This window comes from Cricetulus griseus, chromosome 5, assembly GCF_003668045.3.
Source record: "Cricetulus griseus strain 17A/GY chromosome 5, alternate assembly CriGri-PICRH-1.0, whole genome shotgun sequence".
Lineage (NCBI taxonomy): Eukaryota > Metazoa > Chordata > Mammalia > Rodentia > Cricetidae > Cricetulus > Cricetulus griseus.
This window is the reverse complement of record NC_048598.1, coordinates 134,093,481-134,116,303: the sequence shown is the minus strand read 5'-3', so window position 1 is coordinate 134,116,303 and position 22,823 is coordinate 134,093,481. Positions and strand designations below refer to the sequence as shown.

Genomic DNA, 22,823 nt, shown 5'->3' with positions numbered 1-22,823 from the left:
GCATATGCTATTCTTAATTTTTGTGTGTAAAAATTCGTTAGAATATGTTAAACCCTCTAGCTCTTCTGAAACATACTTGTTTAATTTAAAGAGTTTTTTTTTTTTTTAATTGAGGCAACATTCAAGTTCAACTACTACTTACTTAGTTTTTGGCTTTACAAAGTCACTTATGACATGCATGTCTTCAGCTGTGAGATGAGGGGATTCCTGGTTTCCTCTAGGTTTTTCTTTTTTGTTTTCTTTTGTGAATACATTGATTACGATGAAAATGTTAATAATATGTTTAATTAAAACTTTTCTGACTTATATTTCAAGCCTTAATGAGTAATTAGTGCAAAACAACTGTTATGAATAATGCGCTAGTTGGCGCTAGAGCTGTGTAACTGCTTTCTTGTGACTGCGCTGATGTGTCATGTCAACACTATGCTTTATTAGCGTGTTTAGGTGATAAGTGTAGAGCAGCTGTGAGGACACAAACTGTCAGTCTGTAGGAAACATCAGGTTGCAAGCTAGATGCCACCAAAACCAAGGCAGGAAAGGCTTTCCAGTGTTCTTCGGTGATGAAATCCAGGTCCGAGTTTCCCTCAGGCAGATAAGACAGAGGCAGATCTGCCTTCAGGTATGAGGTGAGGAGGAGAACAGGTGGGGTAGAGTTGAGTGTAAGGAGAACATATATGTGTGTGCGTGGTTTTGAATGAAGGCGACAGTGAGACCACATCTGCGTGCATTTTGTGCCTTTCCACACTGTAATGTGGAGTGACAGCTGCCCGATTCTCCTCTTAGAGTGCTAAGGCTTCCTCAGCCTCACCACTGTGGACAACTCAGAATGATTGCCCTGTGCCCTGTGAGATGCCTCAGGGCATCCTGCAGGAGACTCACTGCTATGATGAAGCACTCCTCTCCAGGCCTCACTGTATGGAAGTCTGTGCCTGGTTGTTATACAACTCTCTGTAGAGCATTGTTTTTGTTACAGGTGGCTGTCAAGAATGACTCTGTGTTGTACAGATGTCATAGAAAGTGCTGGTGTATAGAGCCCTAAATCCTGTCAGGTCCTGTCAGCACTGCCAGCATTACTCGTTACTGGTGGTTTCAATCCTGGACCTTAACCCAGTCCCTCCCATAAGTGAGGACTTCGGTGTTTTAGTCTCTTGTGCCTAACTTCTCTAATCCCATGTCCAACCCCTTGACATTATCTGGTTCCTACTGAAAATGTATGCCAATCTATACCCCAGCAGGTGATTTGGAGAATTGGGCAGCATATTTACCAAACAGCGTATCACATGCCTCATCCCAGGTCATTTGTCATTGTGTGTATGTTTGCGTGTGTGTGTGTGTGTGTGTGTGTGTGTGTGTGTGTGTGTGTGTGTGTGTAATGAGGAAAGTGTGCAGAGTCCCACTGTTTGCATTTGTGGGGTTTAAGTAAGAGGGATTAATGTATAAAAATACATTTTACAATAAAAGTGTAATATATAGTATTTTCTTGGGTGACTGTTGCTTCAGTAATTTGTTCTCTAAAGAAAAGTATCCTAAATGAGGATGCCAGAAGTTTGAGAACAGCCTGGATGCATAGTGAGCTCCAGGCCAGCCTGGTGGTATACAACTGCAGAAAAAGGCATATCTAGTTCCAGGCCAGCCTGGTCTACACAGAAAGGCCTTTAAAAAAGAAAAAAAAAAAAAGGAAAAATATAGTGCTCTCTTAAAGTCAAAACAATGACTTTGTAAAATTCCGTTTATTTTGTACAATTGAGAATTTACCTGCAGTTTTTTTCTGAGAGCTAGAGCCTGTGGAAATATTCAACTTTATAAAGCAATAAAATTGCTTTTGGTGAATAATATGAAATTTGAGATAGGCACAAACTACCTATCAGACCATTTCTCAAAGAACACTAGATGCTCTACTCCTTCATGAGATAATTTGTATATTTAATGATTTAGTTAATTAATCTTTTTATGTGTTTGCTTTTGCTAATCAAAAGTTTTGGAGTACCTACTGGGTGCAGAATACCATACTGGACATTTTTTGGAAGGGAAAATGAGAGCACTCAAGTTGCAGTGGTGTACTGGTGTTGGGAAAAATAGAGGGCTCATCAGGGGAAAGGCAGAACTTAAGCTTTGTAGGGAGAAAGTAGTTGTTGATCATAAATATTAGGCTAGAAAACCCACCTTCTAGCAGAGATACATCTCTATCAGGAAGTTCTCAAGACCACGGTGGATTTTAACAACTTACCATAAGACTGGGGGGGGGGTAGCTCTATGAGGGGAGGGATTGCCACATACACAGGCCTTGGGTTCAGCACCCAGTGCTGAAACAAAACGCACGCACGCACGCACGCACGCGCGCGCGCGCGCACACACACACACACACACACACACACACACACACACACACACACACACACGCAGTATATTCTAAAATGTTGAGAGGAGAAAGCCTTGAAGATTCCTGACACGGATGTTTGAGGGACAAAGAACCATTACCCAGATTTCACCATTGCACACTTGGCTCAGATCGATGTACTGTACACTGTGTGTATGTGCAGGTGTTAGGTACCAGTTAAAACTTTTTGAAGTGATTGAGACAGCAAAGATTATTTAAAAGGCAGCATCTAATACTGTATGTAGTTGGAGGAGATGATAGAGGGAAAGTTCAGAACACGTTATGGTATTCTGTACCCAGAGTGATGGGCTTAAAGTAGACGTGAGAAGGAGCTTCCACATGCATTTGTCAGCTGATGGGGCACAGAGTGGGACAAAGGTGACAAGAACTGACATGGAGGCCACCAAAAGAGCTGGGGCAGGTGCCTGTTGTGCCTGAGGAATTGATCCTTTTAAATTCGTTTCAGGGATAGTATATATAAGATAAAGGGCTTAGCAAGCTGGGGCCGAGACAGGGTCACTAGGAGTCATCTCTGACTGAAAAACGATGAACTTGAGAGAACCGTTGAGTAGCTCACCTTTAGAGTATGAGCTTTGGAATGAACTTCTGTGTGCTATGTGCCATCGTCCCTGACAGTGTCTCACTCTGTTTCTACATTTCCATCACAGGTTATGGCACACAGCCTGTTTGGGAAAAGAAAATGAAATAATGGTGTTTGGTGGGAGCAAAGATAACTTACTTTTCTTGGATACAGTAAGCAAATCTTGTATTTAAACATTTTCTCTGAGTAATTATGATATTCAAACAGCTACTCCACAGTGTTGTTGCTATGGTAATTGCAAAGCACATCAGGACCACAAGTATTGCCTGGAGGACCACCCTTCCAAGTCAGAGGCTTTGTGATGTATGTCAGGATATTTCAGTTTTACAGACCAAGATCAGTTTAGTAATTTCACTAGTTAAGTTACTAAAAATAGCCTTTTCTCTCCAGTGCTGGGTTTGAGCCTCGGACCTCGGATTCATACACACTGGGTTAGCACTCATTCCCCAAGCCACAGCCCTTGCTCCCCTTTCTGTCCCTCTCTGAGCCTTACCATAATATGAGCATTTATAGTTTGAATGTATTAAAATGTCTGTCTATAAAAAGAATACATAATCATAATAATAATTACTATTTAGTGATTAAATAGAGAACTAATTTTTAAATTATTTTTGTTCTTTTTTTGAGATAAGGTCTCACTATATAGCACTGGCTGTCCTGTAAGTCACTATATAGACCAGGCTAGCCTTGAACTCATAGAGATCCACCCACCCCTTCCTCCTTAGTGCTGGGATTAAAAGGTGTGTGCCACACCATTCCTGGCACCCATGGAATTTATTAATGGAAGAAACAAGACATGGCAATCCTTCTAAATCCTTCTAAATCTCATGGGCTAACTTCTCCCAAGAAGAAACTGTTCTGTTTCTTTGTGTTTTATGAGGTTTTACTATTGCTTCCCATCTGTTTTACATTTGAGTTTGAAACATTGCAGCTTCAACGTGCTATAAAGTCAAAGGAATAGAGGTCACATTTTGAGAGCCTTGTTCCTCCCCTCGTGGTCCAGAGGAAGTGGAGAGCAACTGGCCACTGGCACCTGCTGTACTTGACCGACAGGCACTGAATGCTCTAATTTCATAGGCTGCTGAAGACCATCAAGTAACAGAGATGTGGCAGGCACAGCTAGCCAGAGTCACCAACAAGGCACTGGCTCCCTTTCTTGTCCTTAGGCAGAGGTTGCTGCTACAGAGTGACAAACCTTAAAAAAAGATGGCTTCTCTGCAGTGGCTTTGGTTGATCTTGTAGTCTGTGGCCACCAGCTCAGACATGTACAGTGAAGGCTCACAACACAGTGCTCTACTAAAGCACTAGAACCAAGACTCCAACTCAGTTCAATAGAAATGACTTCCTGATACGCACAAGGCCCTGGGTTCAAGTTCTATCACCTCCCCTCCCACAGTGGAACATTTGTGTTTTGTCTTATTTTTTTTGGCAGTGGAAGTCCTTATTTAGAAGGTAGGCATGGTGGTCTATTCCTATACCCCAGCACTTGCTCAGGAAGTTCACGCAGAATTGAGGGCTCAAGGCCAACCTGGGCTACACAAAGAGACCTTGCCTCAAAATATTTAGAAAAGAACAATAAACAAACAACAACAACAAAAACCCTCTACTTAGAATACAAAACTTATCATTGCCAGTTGGTGAGGCACACACCTTTGATCCCAGCACTCATGAGGCAGATCTCCAAGTTTGAAGCTAACCTGCTCTTCAGATTAAGTTCCAGGAGAGCCAGGGCTACACAGAGAAACCTGTCTCAAAAATTCAAAAAATAAAATAAATAATATTTGAAATACAAAGGAAGATTCCACAGGGAAGCCAGGTGTGGTTTGGTTGTTCATGCATATAATCACAGACTCAGGAGGCTGAGGCAGGAGAATTATCACTAATTCAGGAGTATCCTAGGTTCCAGGATAGCCTGGGCTGTATAGCAAAACCTTGTCTCAAAAGAATAAACCAACAAACACAGGGAGGTGATGGTACTCACTGGGGAACTGCTTTCCCTGTCAGAGGGAGGCCTGAGTCCTGGTGGCCTTCAAAACCACAGAGAGAACCTCCTGGACAAGGAGTCAGAGCACAGGACTTTTCAAGATAAGAGTAATTCAGCAGAAATAAATCTGTTTTTTAAAAAAACAATTAACTAGTTCTGTTACTTACTGTTCTCAGAGAACAGTTGTAATTATATAAGGTATTGATTAGGTAAAATTTTGGTTACTGAAATTTGGTATTCATATACCTCACGGTTTTGTTTTTTGTTTTTTGTTTTTTGGGTTTTGTTTTTTTGTTTTTTTGTTTTTTTGTTTTTTTTTTTTTGGTTTTTCGAGATAGGGTTTCTCTGTGTAGCTTCGGAGCCCTGTCCTGGCACTCGCTCTGGAGACCAGGCTGACCTCAAACTCACAGAGATCCGCCTGCCTCTGCCGCCCGAGTACTGGGATTAAAGGCGTGCGCCACCAACGCACAGCTCTCATGTTTTCAAATAGGAAAAAATGTATATATGTACAGATATATGTCTGTGGATATGTACGTTTGTATGCTTGTGTGCATGTGTGTTACTAGTTCAAGAGAAATTTATTGGCTATTTTACATTCATACAATAGAAATGATCTGTAGTTGAAGTACTGTTATTTTCTTCAACTTGGTAAGACTTTTTTTTTTTTTTTGACTAGGGTCACTGTAATGATTTATTGATTTTTCAAACACAGCCCTATTCACTGCTCAGGTAAGTAATTACAGTATTTTTCATATATATGATGTCATGTATAAAAGAGTGTGTGTGTGTGTGTGTGTGTGTGTGTGTGTTCACCCAGCATTCACAAGGCCCTGGGTACAATCTGCAGGTCTGTATAAACAGTGCATGATGTCTGGCGTCTGTAATCCCAGCACTTGGGAGGAGGAAGCAGGAGAATGAGGCGTTCAGTCTTCTTCAGCTATGTAATGAATTGGCTTTAGGGGGTTATTGTTGTATTGGTTTTTTGTTTGTTTTAGAAAGACCTTAAAGCTGGGTAGGTAGGAAGGGGGAGAGGATCTAGAAGGACTTGAGATAGGGGAAGAATATTACTAAAATATATTTAAACTTAAGTAATAATAATAATAATAATAATAATAATAATAATAATAATTTCCTTGAGCGGGGCGGGTGGTGGCACACGCCTTTAATCCCAGCACTCGGGAGGCAGAGGCAGGGGATCTCTGTGAGTTTGAGACCAGCCTGGTCTACAAGAGCGAGTTCCAGGAGGACAGGCTCCAAAGCCACAGAGAAACCCTGTGTCCAAAAACCAAAAACCAAAACAAAACAGAACAGGCTGGTCTTGAACTCACAGAGATCCCCTGCCTCTGCCTCCTGAAAGCTGGGATTAAAGGCACGTGCCACCAATGCCTGGCAGGCTTGAAAATGTTTTAAATAATAAAAAGTGAAGTTTTTTTTTTTTAAAGGATGGAAATTCTGACATGAGCTATAACATGGGTTGACCTTTAAGATGTGCCTAGTGAAGTCTCTCAGTCACAAAAGAACAAATGCTGTGTGGTTCCATGTATCTGAAGTAACCAGAGTGGGTCAGACTGCACTGTGATGCTCCTTGGTGGCTCCCACTGTGCGCTCAACCTCGGACCTCAGGCCATATTTAACCCACTGACTGAAGTGTGCTTTCTGTAATAAAACTGATCTTTCATCTCCTGGGCCTTCGGGAGTGTGGCTGTCTTCTGTGTCCGTTGAGGACCTAGGTCTCAGCATGAGGGTCCCACCTGGAAAGTTCCCCTGACTTGTGCTGTTTGCTTCATCTCCGTGGAGCCCTTCAGGACTTCCATCACCTGAGACTCAGCATTCTATCAGCTAGATGTTCATTTCCTTTGCTAGCTCATGAGCTCCTTGGAGGTCAACACAGAGTTTCCTGTGTTGATTTCCTCCCCTGTGGCATGCCCGCTGAGAGTTGTCTTTCACAGGCTGGTTCCTATCTGCTTCCTCCTGGCTCCCCATGACAAGGGCACAGGAGTTGGGGTGCCAGCATAGGAGTGGAGTGGGGCATATACTTGGGTTGAAATTCAAATTTTCCTATATGTCTATACCCAGAACTTCTTAACTCTTCTTATTTGGAGTTAGTAATAGGAAGGAAAAGGCTCCATGAAAATAAGAACAAGGGCTTGTGGAGTCAAATGGAAGGTAAACGTTTTCCTACACCAGTAGGCCCTGGATTCAGACCTACATGTTCTGTTTGTGGAAGTGACAACTAAAGCAAGCCCAGGAGGCTGATGTAGACCTGTGATAGGGCAAGACTAACAGGTGCTCAGTTCTCCAGCCCTGCAAACCCTGAGAAAGAAAGAAAGAAATTTAGTCTTTTGTTTTCTTTTAGAAGATCAGAAATGTTTTATTTTATAATTATTTTTGAATTTGTCAAACACAAATTTAAGTATTTAGAAAAGAGAAAAACAAAGTTAAAGCAAAGAAGATGACAGAAAATATACAAGTTTCATTAATTTTAAAAAAGATTTATTAATTGTTATTTTCTGTGTACAAGTATTCTACTTGTATGTATGGCTGTGCACCATATACACGCCTGGTTTCCATGGAGGGTGTTGGATGTGTGTGAGCCACCATGTGTGTGTGCTGGGAATCGTACCCGGGTCCTCTGGAAGAGCAACCAGTGCTCTTAAACACTAAGCATCTCTTCAGCCCAAGTTTCATATTTTTTGTTTTGTTTTTTGTTTGTTGAGACAAGGATTTCTCTGTGTAGCCCTGGATGTTCTGAAACTTGCTCTGTAGGCCAGGCTGGCCTCAAACTCACAGAGATCTGCCTGCCTCTGCCCCGAGTACTGGGATTAAAGGATCTGCCAGCCACAGCCAGGCATCTCTTATATTTTTTAATTTTACTTTTTCTGAGAATTTCATACATGAGTATGCTGTATATTTGCATCATTCCTACCCCTCCATTCTCCTTATTTATAATTATTGACACATGCCATTTTTTATAACTTAATGGGACTCACTATCCTGTCCATCTATCCCTCTGTCTTCCCTCATTTCACCTCCAGTCTTCCTGCCTCTGAAGTCCGAATTTTGCTTTGGTTTTTTTTATTTTTTATTTTTGGGCTTCATTCTTTTCTGGCAAGTGTTCTACCATTCAGCTCTATCTCTAATCTTTTTAACTAAAAATTATTATGTGTGATGAGTTACACTTTCTATTTTCTTGAATTTGCTCAGATATGGTCTCTTTATGCTGTAAAAAACATGATTATTGTAGTGATCTTAAATATCCTCCCATATTCCAAATAATACAAAGGAAATATATACATATTCATATATACATATATGTACACACACACACACACACACACACACACACACACGCACACACGCACGCACGCACGCACGCACGCGCGCACACACACATATGTTGCCATCTAGAGTATACATAGATTTTGTGGAAAGGGAGAAGAATACTTAGCTTGTTGGACATGATAGCACACTCCTGTAACCCCAGTGCTCAGGGAGCCTGATATGGGAAAATCACCATAAGTTTGAGGCCAGTCTGGACTACAGAGTGAGTCCATGTGGTTTTGTTTTTTTTTCCTTTGGGTCTTGATGCATGCTGGCAAGTGCTCATTGTATGCAAAAATGCTCAAAAGTAAGCAAACAAGGCTTGAGGTGGCTCAGAGTTCAAGAGGACTTGTTGCTCTTCCAGATGACCCAGATTTGGTTCCCAGCATCCATGGCCGGTGACTCACAACCCTCTGTAACTCCAGCTCCAGGGGATATGATGCCCTCTTCTGGCCTCTGGGGGTTCTTGCACTCTCATGGCATACATTCACACAGATGCACACACATATAAAATACCATAGTGAGTCCTGGGTTCAGAAGATAACCATTCTCTCATGCTTTATTGGCAGGTCATGTCTTGACTGCATTGGGAAAAATGCTACCATTTTAAAAAGTCAGATATCTTTATTACCTCCTAAACTTCTGCAGCAAGTTCTCAAAAGAATAACCTTTTGGACTGCAGCCAATTACCGAAAAGAGCAACGAGTCCTAAAAGAAGGGACAGAAAACAAGCACCAGTGGGTCAGTAGCCACTGAACGACTCCAGGTGCAGTATGTCAAAGCGTCTTGATGAGACCCCACATCTGACCTTCCCCTCCTGTCACAGGCTCTATTCAAAGGATCAAAGCTGAAACAAATGACTTGCTAATGTGAATACATGATGTGGGATATATGGAAATAAGATGTAACTGAAGATTTCTCTGTGTATTTGTAAACCAATTTACTTGTAACAGACAGACTACGTGTTCTTTCTGGAAATAAGTACAGCAACAGCAGTTCTTACCTCAGTGTTTACTCTTCTGGAAGGGCAGAAATTACCCTAAAATCTTCAGAAATCCTCTAACACAACTGTAGGTGTAGATATAAAAATACTCACTAACTTCCATTACTTTGTGGTCACCCAAGTGTCTCCTTAAATAGCATCATCGGAACTTCCCCTCCCTTGTTGATCAGGGAAGCATCTTTAGGTAGTCCTGGCTCCACCACCCTCTCAGGACCACATGGGAGGAGGTCGGTTTGTCTCACAGTCTTTGAAACATTGGGGTGTGGGACATTAGTGGCTTTTGAAACATGGTAAAATACACATTGCCCTGGGGAAAAAGTGTTTCTAAAGTAATGTTTGCAGGTAATGTGGGGTGATAATCTCGTGTTTTTGACTCTCTGATTCCTCATTTGAGCTCTACAGAGTTGACGCTCTAGACACCACAAGTCCTGACAGTGACAGCTCCTTGCTGTCAGCATTGTTTATTCAGAAACGGGAGACTATGTTATGCTCCTCAAAATGGTACTGTGGCCATTTTGAGTCATTTTCCTTCATCTGCTCAGTCTTGTCCTTCCACTGACAACTTGTTATGATTGATTATTAAAGGGTTCAGTATGTGACATATTCCCCTCACTGTCACCATGTAAGTTGTCTCTAAACTTTAAAATGCTGGGGAAGTTTTGGGTTTGTTTGGTTGGTTTTTTTGTTTTGTTTTGTTTTTTCCTTTTTTTTTTCGAGACAAGGTTAAAATGCTGGGAAAGTATATTTCTGTATTGTATATAATTTATAGTGGACATTGTAGTATTTCATCAAACTGTAGATATGTTTTATATGTGCTGTATCTTGGATGTGAAAAGCTTCTATTTGTGTATTGGAATAGTTTATGTTTACATTTTATTTATTGAACACAGTGTATAGAATTATTGCTTCACAGTCAGTCAGTGTGGACCAGTCAGAGTTCATTTCAGTGTAGGGCTTGCAACATGACTCAGGATGGAAAATGGCTTGCTGCACAGGCCTGGTGTCCTGAGTTCCATCCCTGGCACCAACAAAAGGTGGGAGGAAAGAACTAACACCATGATGGTTGCTCTCTGACCTCCACACATGTGTTCAGACATATAATGCATTTACACACAATAATATCAAATAAAAATTAAAAGCTTCACTGAAATTTGATTTCTTTCTTACCATTTGTGGTCTGCATAACAGACGTGGGAACTGAATTCTACAAATAATATACTTCTTGGGGGAAATTACTATTATTAACTTAAATATCAGCATTTAACAACTAAGATGCACGTGCACACACACACAAAGGCAGAACACTATGGCACAGACAATGTGGGAGACATTTGGAGTCTCTGTACCTCACTGCAGGCAGCAAACATTGGGGACTGGGGCTCAGTGCTCCTAACAGCTAGATCCTACCTCCTGATTTCCACAGATGCCCAAAATGTCACCACCATCTGACGACCAAGTGTTACATTCAAGAGCTTGTGAGGAGCTTTCATTTTCAAACCATGTAATTCTACCCCTAGCCCCAAAGCCTCATGACCATTTGTGCGTTCAGTTTACCTCCTAGAGTCCCAGCAACGCCGAGACCCTCAGAAACCCCAGTTCCAAGTCCCCAAGACTCATCTCTCGGCCTTGGGGTTGCCTAAGCATCATCCCCATGGATCCAGCTGACAGCAGAGGAGACAAAGCCCTGGACCTGGAATCTGATCATGCCTGGCTTCAGGGTGTCCCTGCTCCATACCTTGGAATCTTCTAGCACTTGCCGTCAGGATGACAGACACTGAGGCACAACACCTGGTTGCTGTGGCCCAGGAGAGATGCCTCCTGGGAACAGGTGCTGATCTTTCAGGTGAGTGTGGTGGTTTGAGTGAGAGTGACCCCCATAGGCTCGTAGGGAGTGGCCTTGTTGGAGGAGGTGCTTCTAAATGTGGCGCTGAGCCCCAGTCCTTGATGTTTGCTGCCCTCAGTGAGGTACAGAGGCTCCGAATGTCTCCCACATCGTCTGTGCCATAGTGTTCTGCCTTTGTGTGTGTGTGTTTGTGTTTGTTTGTGTGTGTGTGTGTGTGTGTCTTAGTTATTAAATGCTGATATTTTAGTTCATAATAATAATATTCCCCAAGAAGTATATTATTTGTAAAATTCAGTTCCCATGTCTGTTATGCAGACTAAAAATGGTAAGAAAAGGCCAGGCATTGGTGGCGCAAGCCTTTAATCCAGGCACTTGGGAGGCAGAGGCAGGCGGATCTCTGTGAGTTCGAGGCCAGCCTGGTCTCCAGAGCGAGTGCCAGGATAGGCTCCAAAGCTACACAGAGAAACCCTGTCTCAAAAAAACAAAACAAACAAACAAAAAAATGGTACGAAAAAAACTTAAAATTCACACTGAAATGTCTCTAGGATGGGCTTTGAGGTTTCAGAAACTCAAGCCAGACCCAGCGTCACTCTCTCTTCCTGCTGACCCAGATGTAGAACTCTCAGCTACCTCTCCAGCACCATGTCTGCCTATATGCCGCCATGCTTCCTGTCATGTGATAATGGTCTAAACCTCTGAACTGTAAGCCTGCTCCAGTTAAATGTTTTCCTTTATAAGAGTTGCTGTGGTCATGGTCTCTTGATTGATAGCAATAGAAACCCTACCTAAGACAATAAGGAAAACCTTATTTTTTAGTTTTTTTTTTTTTTCTTTATTTGTTGAGGCAGGGGTTAGGGTGGCATACGAGGAGATCAGAGAAGAACTTGGACCTTGTGGGTTTCTGGGGCCCAACCCAGGCTATCCAGCTTGGCTGCAGGTGCTTTTAACCACTGAACCACCTCCGCCCCAAAAATCCCGTCTTAGACTGACTTGAATCTTCTCTAGATTTGATGAGGTAGAGTGATGTATAAGCAGTGGTTGAAAAGTTAGAGGTCTTCTGTTTGGGTTTATTTATGTAATATGTAAACATCAACATGGATAAATATGGAGCTGCAGGAATGAAGAGCCCTGAAACTCGAGGCTTTTGGTGCATGCCCACACACAAATGCTATAAATACAATTTTTAAAATGAAAAAAAATACCAAAGTGGACTGGGCAGCACTTGGGAGGCAGAGGTAGGTGGATTTTTGTGAGTTTGAGGCCAGCCTGGTCTACAGAGTAAGTTTCAGAACAGCCAGGGCTGTTACACAGAGAAACCCTGTCTCAAAAAAAAAAAAAAAAAAAAAAAAGGCAAAACAAAACTTAAAAAACCTAGAGTTGATTTAAACTTTTCACTTAATCCATTGAAATGTAATAGTGAACCTAGCCTGTGCATTAACATAAAACTCTTTTTTTTTTTTTTTTTTTTTTTTTTTTTTTTTTTTTTTTGAGACAGGATCTCCACATAATCCTAGCTGTCCTGGAATTCCCAATGTAGACCAAGCAGGTCACAAATTCACAGTCCCACATTGCCTCTGCCTCCAGAGTGCTGGGATTAAAGGAGTGTGTTACCACCCTGGCCAACATATATATATATATATTATATATATATATATATATATATTTATATAATTTTTAAACAAAAATAACCTTGTTTTCCAAGACAAAATTTAAAACAGCAATGGTATTGTTTTGCATTTTTTATGAATATCCTTAATAGACACCTAGGGTTCTTTAGCTTGCTCTTTATTCAATTTGTTGTCATATGTTTTTAAAGTTACATTATTACATGTATACATGTGCACACGCACATGTGTGTGTACATGCATGCACACAGAGAATATTTTTATGTGCATACATGCACGTGTGTGTGTGTGTGTGTGTGTGTGTGTGTGTGTGTGTGTGTGTTTGTGTGTGTGTGTGTATATACACACAGAGAACAACTTGTGTGCTGGAGTTAATGCTTTCCTTCTACCATATGGGTCCCAGTGATCAAACTCAGGTTATCAGGGCTGGTAGCTTTCTGTAATGGTCTCTGAATACTGCAGAGATGAGCCTCTTTAATAGGAGGTGAGAGCTGTGTTTATCTGTGGGTGTGAAGTTAAGTATTTAGAATCCTGTTAGGAATTATACTTATTTAGAAAAATGGCGATTGTAGGTTCTTCTCTAACATGCATGAGCTCACTAACCACAAGTAGTTGGTTAGGTTTCCAGTACCAGACATGATTTTCCTCCTATTAATTGGGCCTTCAGTCTAATTAAACAGCCGTTGCCTACCAATATGGTCTGAGTGTCACTATTGCACCTTTAGGGGTATCTTTGGTATGGTCTGTAGGCATCATGGCTGGGTAGGGCTACTGAGTGCTTTCCTCCCTTGCACAGCACCCTTGGTACCATGAAGGCTGGTCTTCAGGGAGGAGGCTTTCAGTCAGGTCCAGCTTGATTCCTGTGAATCCAGTTTCGGGGGCATGAAAAACATAGGCAGTGCCCTACGAGATAGAGGTGTGGGGAAGGACTTTCTGACTAGGGCTCAGGGATTTTGGCTGACAGTTGACAAGCAGGACCTCATAAAACTAAAAAGCTTCTCTACAGTTTAGACATGAAGACACACACACACACACACACACACACACAGAGAGAGAGAGAGAGAGAGAGAGAGAGAGAGAGGGAGGGAGAGAAAGAGAGAGAGAGAGAGAGAGAGAGAGAGAGAGAGAGAGAGAGAGAGAACTTTGCCAACTATATATTTGTTGCTAAAATTCCTTCTTGCAGTAGACATAAAGCAATGCTTATACCTCTCAAGGTCCCAACAACAAACTGAGGCAAAATTCTGCAAATTTTCACACTAGGGAACCAGTGAGTTTACTTGGCCTCATTACAGAGTCTCGGTAAGGGGTTACTAAGAGGAGCTGACGACTCCTCCAACCAGCCACACCTGAAAAGCCTTACCCAGCAGGGATGAGGATTTCCATCCCCCTTAGTAGGCACAGGTGAGCCCCCAAAGTCTTCTCTGCCCCCAGGTCATGGGTAGAGTTGCCAGGTGATAGGGAGGAGCTGGATACTGGTGAGAATCTCAAGCCCTTCTCAACTCTATTCAGAGGCTGTAAACCATCAATCAAACAGCCCGGCTGGGATGAGCTTTGCAAGGGAGGATGTAACTGAATTCCCCAAGATGGTGGTCCCTTGGCTCTGAGGACACTAGTGACAATATCTGACAGAGGATCAATAGATTATATAAAGAACTCAAGAAACAAAGAATAAAGAAAACAACCCAATTAAAATGGGCTATAGATCTGAGCAGAGAGTTTTCAAAAGAAGAAATAAAATGGCTAATAAATATCTTAGTAAGTGTCCATCATTCTTAGCAATTAGGGAAGTAAAAATTACAGCCACTTTGAGATTTGATTGCTAGCCTAGACAGAATGGCTAAGATCAAGAAAAGAAGTGACAATAAAAGTTGGTGAGGATGTGGGGAAAGGGGAAGCCCATTCACTGTTGGTGGGATTGCAAATTGGTGTAGCCACTATGCAAATTACGAAGAATTCTTGAGAAGCTAAAAATGAGTCGACCATATGACTCAGCTGTAGCCCTCTTTGGCATAGGCCCACAGGACTTGACACCCTACTCCCACACACTTGCTCAGCCATGCTCTCTGCTGCTCTAGTCACAATAGCTAGGAAATGGAAACAGCCTAAATGTCCTTCAGCTGATAGACAGATAGCTAGATAATGAAAATGTGGTCCGCATACTGTGCAATACTACTCAGCTGTAGCCAAAAATGAAATCATGCACTTTGTAGGGAAATGGAAGAAACTAGTTTGAAAATACTGTACTGAATAAGGGACCCCCAGACTCAGAAAGATAAACAACACATGTTCTTTCTCATCTGTGGTTCCTTGCTCCAAATCTTCAGATGTGAGTACATAGCTGGGTGTAACCCTAGAAGCCACAGAAGTAAAGGGCGCATGGGATGGTGGGGTGGGGAGCACTAGGGGGGTGATATGAAGGGAGAAGTGGGTCTAGGTAGGAAAGGACAATAGAGGAGTGGAGGGATAAGTAATGCCAAGGATGTTTTAAAATGCCGCAGTGAAACATCTTATATAATATACACCTCAAATTATATATAATAAACATAAGTTTTGTCTTCATGTATGCGTAGTTTAATGAAGTTATTAAAAGTTTTTTTTTTTTTTTGGTTTTTCGAGACAGGTTTTCTCTGTGTAGCTTTGGAGCCTATCCTGGTACTCGCTCTGGAGACCAGGCTGGCCTCAAACTCACAGAGAGATCCACCTGCCTCTGCCTCCCGAGTGCCTGGATTAAAGGCGTGCGCCACCAACGCCCGGCAAAAGTTATTTTCTCGACATCTAAAATACATTGCGTGTGTGTGTCTTAAATGAAGTTAGAGTTACATCATTTGGGTGACAATGCTCCCCACCAAGAGTTATAAACTAGAAAAACCCCAGTGCCAGGCATGAAAAATCTTTCAAGTTATTGGTCAGGAAAATTCAAAGACTTTTGTTGCCCTTGGTTGCTTCCAAGTAATCCTTATTGCAATACTCTTTTTAATTTTTTTACTTTTGTGTACCATGTGTATGGATGCCCACGGAGGCCAGAAGACATCAGACCCCCTGGAACTGGTGTTAGAGGAGATCATGAGTCACCTGATGTAGGTGCTGGGGACTGAACTCAGGTCCCCTGGTAGAGCAATAAATGCTCTTAACCTCTGAGCCATGTCTCCAGCCCCATGTTCCTTCTTTTGGCAACATTTTCTCACACTAAACAATATGTTTTATCATCTAATGACTCCGTTTATAAGTTCACAAATAGTACTTTTATCTTGGAGGAGAAAAATCCTTGTCTATAAAAGATATAATGCTCTCCAGAATGCTAACACTATATAAATAACTTGTTCTGGCAGTAACACTGAATTGAAAATCTTCAGTATTCTAATTAGTTGATTTTGATTTTGATCCCAAGAAATTCTCTGTAAGCATGTTGTTGACGAATAGGTTTGGCTCTGATGTGACTCAATCTGTCAGAATCTGAAAATGTTCTTTTTTTGTTGTTGCTTGGTTTTTCGAGACAGGGTTTCTCTGTGGCTTTGGAGGCTGTCCTGGAACTTGCTCTTGTAGACCAGGCTGGTCTCGAACTTACAGAGATCTGCCTGCCTCTGCCTCCCGAGTGCTGGGATTAAAGGCGTGCGCCACCGCCACCAGGCCTGAAAATGTTCTTGAACACTGCCTTTGAGTAGAACTAAAATGTAAATACAAAGAAAGGACATACTTTATCGTCCTGTTTCCTATGTAAGGACTAAAGAACTTGTGTGTGTGTGTGTGTGTGTGTGTGTGTGTGTGTGTGTGTGTGGTGTGTGTGTGTGTGTGTGTGTGTGTGTGTGTGTGTGTGTGTGTGTGTGTGTGTGTGTGTGTGTGTGTGATACTTATGCATGTGGGTGCGTATATGTACATGCATGTCATGTATAGGCCAGAAGTTGACATGGGCATCTTCCTTTTTTGCTCTCCAACTTATTTTTTGAGACTGGGTGAGCCTCTCGTTTGATGTTCACCAACTCAGCCAGGCTGACTAGAGTGTATGGACCTGTCTTCACCTCCCCAGTGATGGGAGCATAGAGCTCACAGCCGTGCTCCGCTCTTATGTAGGCTCTGGGGATTTGAACTCACACCCTCGTGGTTGAATCAGCATCCTGCCAACGAAACCATTCCCTCATGCCTTTGTTTGTTTTATTTTAACAAGGTCTCCTTGTAGCCCAGGTTGGCTTCAAAGTCATGGCAGTCCTCTGTTCCCAGCCTCTGGATTGCTAGGGTTGAAATAGCTATTTCTTTATTGGGAAATCTGATTGCTTTTTAGATGAAATTTCAGTGACTTAGTTATAATAATCTCTACATTTCTTCCACAACTACATTGTTACAAAAGCTTATGATAAAGATCTTTTAAATTTTCTTTTTAAACAAACTTTATTATAAAAAATCTTGCAAATAAACACATCGTACACCAAAATTGACCAGACCCAAAGTCTGTACAACTTATATAGCTAAAATTGGCACTCGGAATGGGAGCTATGAAACTAAATTTTATATTTTCATTATTGAATATATTTTAAGCATTTACCTACCACCCAAGCCAAGAAAAAAAATGCAGGATTATGGAAATACTAGAAAAATAATTCACTTTATGTCTTTTTTCACAAGTCATGCCCCTTGCCAGCTTTGAGCCCTTTCTCATCCATATGTTTCCTTTTCTCTATTCTTTGTGTTATATAGAACCCACATGTCCATTTCTTTACATGTATACATGCTGGCGAGGTTCCACATATGAGAGAACATGGGATTTCTTTCTATCTGACATTGGGTGGCCTTGTTTAATATTATACATTCTAAGTCCATCCATTTCTCTGCAAAAAAAAATTAATTTCGTTTTTCTTTAGCCCTGAGCAGTGTAAAAAAAAAAAGAAGAAGAAGAAGGCAGTTAGACAGACTCCATCTCCACAGGCCAGCTAGAGAGGCAGACCCACTAAGTCTCCACAGGCTGACACTGCTTTATTGGAACAGTGAGGGCCCCACTCTTTCTGCAGGATGAAGGTTGAGAGCACTTAGAGGGGCTGGGACACACACACACACACACACACACACACACACACACACACACACACACAAATTATAGCTATTATTTAATTTACTTGGGGTTTGACTAGTAGCAGGGTGAGTTGCTTTTGTCACCAGGCATACTGTTTGTACAGGTGATGTGGAACAGTCAGGTCCATGCAATTCTTTACAGCTTGCGACTATTGCTCAGTGCAGCCTGATTCAATTTCCCATGACCTGAGACTATAACCCAATGAGTAGTATTCCACTTGTTACATAAACCAAATTTTTATTGCTCATCCATCTGTCGATAGACAACGGGATTGATTCCAGTCTTTTGCTATAATGAATAAAGCATAAAATAAACATGGAGTGCAAATATCTATGGCAAGATACAGAGTTCTCCAGGTGTGTGCCCAGGAGGGAAATATGGTAATTCAATTTTTAATATTTTGAGAATCTCCAAATGGCTTCCACAGTGGCTGTATTAATTTGCATCTCCACCAACAGTAACTAAGGGTTGCTTTCTCTCCACATCCTCTCCAACGTTTGTTGACACATTTGTTGATGATGGCCATTCTGTCAGGGTGGGACAGTGTCTCAAAGTAGTTTTAATTTGCATCTCCCTGATGGGTAGGTAGATTGAACTTTTTAAAATAGTTATTGGCCATGTGTGTTGTTTTTTAAATATATATAACTGTCTATTCAGTTCATTTGCCTATTTGTTGACAAGCAGCTTTATTTCCTTGAAGGGCTGACAGTTTTATTTCCTTAGTGTTTAATTGCTGCACTTCTTTGTAAATTCTGGATATCAGCCCCCCTGTCTGAAGGGGAGCTGGTAAAGCTGTTCTCTCATGTCTGTGTGCCCTGCTCATTGTGTCCTTTGCTGAACAAAAAATTGATTTTCATGTAGTCCCATCTGTAGATGTTTGGGCTAGTTCCTGGGCTATTGGTCCTCTACTGAAAAGGTTTTAACTGCCCCAGTATCTCGAAGGGAATCCTTTGTGTTTTCTTCTACAATTTTTTTGGGGGGGTGGGTTAAATTAAGGCCATTGATCCATTTTGAGTTGATTTTTATACAAGGTAAAGATACTCTGTAGGGAGAAACCCAACTTTGCCAGCACCACTTGTTGAATAGGTTATCTTTCTTGCCAGTGTATATTTTTGCCAAAAGTCAAGTGAGCGCAGCTTTGCTGTTTTTTTCTCTCTGAGTCCTATTCTATCCCCTTGATCTTCCTGTCTATTTTTATGCCAGTACCAGGCTGTCTTTATCACTATAGTTCTGTAGCATCATTTGAGGTTGTATATTGTGGGACCTCTAGTGTCGATCTTGTGCTTCAGTATTGCGTTGGCTGTCTGTGGTCTTTTGTGATTCTACATGAATTCTTGTATTATTTTTTAAACTATGATACATGATATGGGGATTAAAGATCTCTTATAATTCATTTGTTTTTTCCCTACCTTACCTTTTACTGCTCTCTCAAAGCCTGTAATCCTTTGTAAGGATTAAAAAGCCTATAAATAAACACTATAACTAAAGTATAAAAGCATTTCAAAATTATTTTATATGTATAGGTGTTTGAACGTATGTCTGTGCATCACATGAATGCTTGGTGCCACTGGAGCCCAGAAAAGGGTACTGGTCCATAGCTAGAGTTACAGCCAGTTATGAGCTGCTATGTGGGTGCTGGCTATTTAAACTGGGGTCCTCTAGAAGAGCAGCCAGTGCTCTTATCTCTTGAGTCATCTCTGGAGCCTCCAGTCACTTAATGCTACTTTTGTTTTTGTAGTCACCTTTAGATAAGAAAACTTGTTAGAGGGGCTAGAGAGGTGGCTCAGCACTTGGGAACACTGACTGTTCTTCCAGACGACCCGGGTTCAATTTCCAGCACCTCCATGGCAGCTCACAACTGTCTGTAACTCCAGTTCTGGGAGACCCAAGACCCTTACACAGACATACATTCAGGCAAAACACCAATTCATATAAAATAAAAATAAATTTTAAAAACCCAGAAAACTTGTAAGAAGGGTCCAGGGGATGTAGCTTAGTTGGTATTCAGAATGTGTGGCCTGTACAAAGCCCTGAGTTTGATCCTCAGCCCTGGATAAAACAGGTGTGGTAGCACATACCTGGGATCTCAGTACTTGGGAGGTAGAGGCAGGAGGATTAGAGGCTCAAGGTCACCCTCAGTTCCATGCTGAGTTTGAAGCCAACCTGGGATTATTTTCCTTGAAGTCTTTCTTTCTTTCTTTCTTTCTTTCTTTCTTTCTTTCTTTCTTTCTTTCTTTCTTTTTGCAAACCACATGTGTCAACCTGTGTTAGTCCTGGTCCAAGCTTCATCTACTCCACCCACTCCTATCTGAGAGTGGAGGTACCCTAGGACTGTGCTGGCTAGGGCAGGCAAGACTACAAGGCATTCAGGATGTGGCCTATCTTTGTGACCAGCCTTTACACTCTCCAGAGAGGAGTTTTCATTCTTTGTACACATGCTCTTCTTGAGCTCAGTGGCCACTGCTTCCTCCCACTGACTTTAGCACCAGTCCTTGACCTGCACAGGTTAAACCCTCCATCTTCCATCTTTTGCCTGAAGTCTCACTAGTTACAGCCTTGTGCTCTGTTTCCAGGCTCTCTTTGATACTCTCAAGAGTGGAGATGGCCCAGGACTCTTTGTACCTATTGGATAGTCTCATTGAAGGGACAGTAAAATCCTAGCTTCTTTTTGGACCAGGGTCAAAAGTGGTTCTGTGATTCATCCTGGCTTCTGTGGGAGGATCCTCTGGGAACCAAGGTCCAGGCAGATCATGAGAGATAGGATGTGGTGTGTAGCCACCCCCAGGGACATGAATACCCTGCTGAGGCCCCGAATGTACTGCTCGGCCAGATTCTTCTCTTTCAATATTAGTATATCTTATTTATTTTTTATTTTTTATGTTTTTGGTTTTTGAGTCAGGGTTTCTCTGTGGCTTTGGAGGCTGTCTTGGAACTAGCTCTTGTAGACCAGGGTGGTCTTGAACTCACAGAGATATGCCTGCCTCTGCCTCCCAACTACTGGGATTAAAGGCATGAGCCACCATTGCCAGGCTCTATCTTTTTTATTTTTAAAAATTTCCATTAACTTTAGTGTGTGCATGTGGGTGTAGGTACTCAGCTCTCTCTCTCTCTCTCTCTCTCTCTCTCTCTCTCTCTCTCTCTCTGTGTGTGTGTGTGTGTGTGTGTGTGTGGGGGACAGAGGTTGATTGTCTTTCTCAATGGCTCTCTGCCTTATTATTATTACTTATTGTAATTCTTTAAATTTAGTATTGGAGAGGAGTGGGTATGCTCATGCCATGATGGCAGTCAGAGGACACATTTGTTGAACCTGTCCCCTACTTTCACTTTAAGTGGTGTGATGGCTAATTTTGGTTGACTGCAAACAGAATCAACTAAAACTCAAGTAGCTGGACACTCAAGTGAGGGTTTTCTCATCGGATCATTTGAGGTGGGAAGAAACACATGTATGTATGTATACTCATTCTATCAGTGCTGCTTCAAATAACTGACTAACACACATGGCTTCTAGGGTGCAGGTCACCAGGCTTCCACAGCACTTTCATCCCCTGAACCATCTTGCCAGTCCTCAACCTCACTTTTTTTTTCTGATACAAGGTTTCTCTGCATAGCCTTGGCTGTCCCAGAACTAGCACTGTAGACCATACTGGCCTCTAACAAAGAGAGATTTGCCTGCCTCTACCTCCCAAGTGCTGGGATTAAAAGGCATGCGCCACCACCACCCGGCTTCAACCTCGTTCTTTGAGGTAAGGTCTTTCATTGAACCTGGAGCTTACTGACTGGCTAGGACAGGCTGACCAATAAGCCCCTAGGATCCTCTTGTCTTTACAACTCAGTGCTTGGATTACAGATGTGTAACTTTTTACATGGGTTCTGGGATCTGAATTCAGATTCTTGTTTGTTTTGTCTTTTGTTTTTCGAGATAGGGTCTCTCTTTGTAATAGCCCCGACTGTCCTGGAGCTCTCACAGAGATCTGTCGGCCTCCCAAGTACTGGGATTAAAGACATGTGCCACCACTGCCCACTCTGAGTTAAGGTTCTTATGTTTTCATGTTTGAGCAGTCTTCTCTGGTGGCTACCCCTACAACACCAATGAATTTTTCTTGCAGACAACAATCATACGGCAGTAAGCTGTGTCCAAGTGCAGTTCATCTGGGCAAGGCTGACATCTAGGGAATATCCACACACACATGCTTCTGACCCCTAGGGCAGGGTGGTCTCCACTGTTGGGAGATTAGTTGCTTGAAACACACCTCAGCTTCAAACCAATCATCTAAATTACAGGCAGACTTGCAGAATGAGAGGTTGTGGCCACCGAAGTGGTATCTTCTACCTACCAGGTAGGAACTTGATCCAACACCATGTGGCTGGTAGAAACACTGCCAACCTCTTTCTGGCAGTGCACGTCCTGGGCAGCAGCACAGAGGTCATTTCACTCTCTGGCTGTAAGAAGGATGAACATTTAAGCCAGGCATAATAGGACATGCTCGGGCTGTCCTCATTCCGAGAACGATGAACATGCCTCTGTTTCTCAAGTGCTGGTGTAAGAGTCCTTCGGGAACCACTCCGGGCCCTTAACTCTGAATTTCAGCCAGCACATCTGTAGCAGCTGGGGGGAGTGTCAATGAAAAAAGCTTTTGTTTTTGTTCAGTGCATATTGCTCTTGTGGCAGTCCCAAAATGAAGAGAGGAAAGAAAAAGATGACAAGAATTGAGAGACACCCTTGAGATGAGTTTTCCAGTCCAGCCTTATTTTATAGGCGAAGAACTGAGTTTAAATAATTCGTAATTTTCATTTGGCCTCATTATTAGCCCAAATTGCAAGGCTGGGTTTTGCCTTCTTCCCCAAGGGTGGTCTATTGGTGGCTTAGGAACTGTCTAGGCCTGGAGCATCGAGAGGTGGGAGGAACCGACCGCTGGAGGACCAACTGGGGCTTGGGAGGCGATCGCGCTTCCGGAGCGCGGGGGCAGTGTCTGCAGGGCGTCTTCCGGCGGAGGCGTAAACAAGGCC

At 42.3% G+C, this 22,823-nt stretch overlaps 1 protein-coding gene across 2 annotated transcripts in view; it reads left to right on the top strand.

Moving 5' to 3' along the window:
* The window catches only part of LOC100753687 (kelch domain-containing protein 1), a 31,749-nt gene extending 21,313 nt beyond the window's left edge, over positions 1–10,436 (top strand). For both annotated transcript variants that reach the window (XM_027418150.2, XM_027418149.2), the window contains 3 exons: positions 3,046–3,130; positions 5,639–5,691; positions 8,853–10,436. In XM_027418150.2, coding sequence (XP_027273951.1) covers positions 3,046–3,130; positions 5,639–5,691; positions 8,853–9,039 — 325 coding nt within the window. In that variant the 3' untranslated portion in view covers positions 9,040–10,436. The remainder of the gene's footprint in view (positions 1–3,045; positions 3,131–5,638; positions 5,692–8,852) is intronic.
* The last annotated feature ends 12,387 nt before the right edge of the window (positions 10,437–22,823 follow it).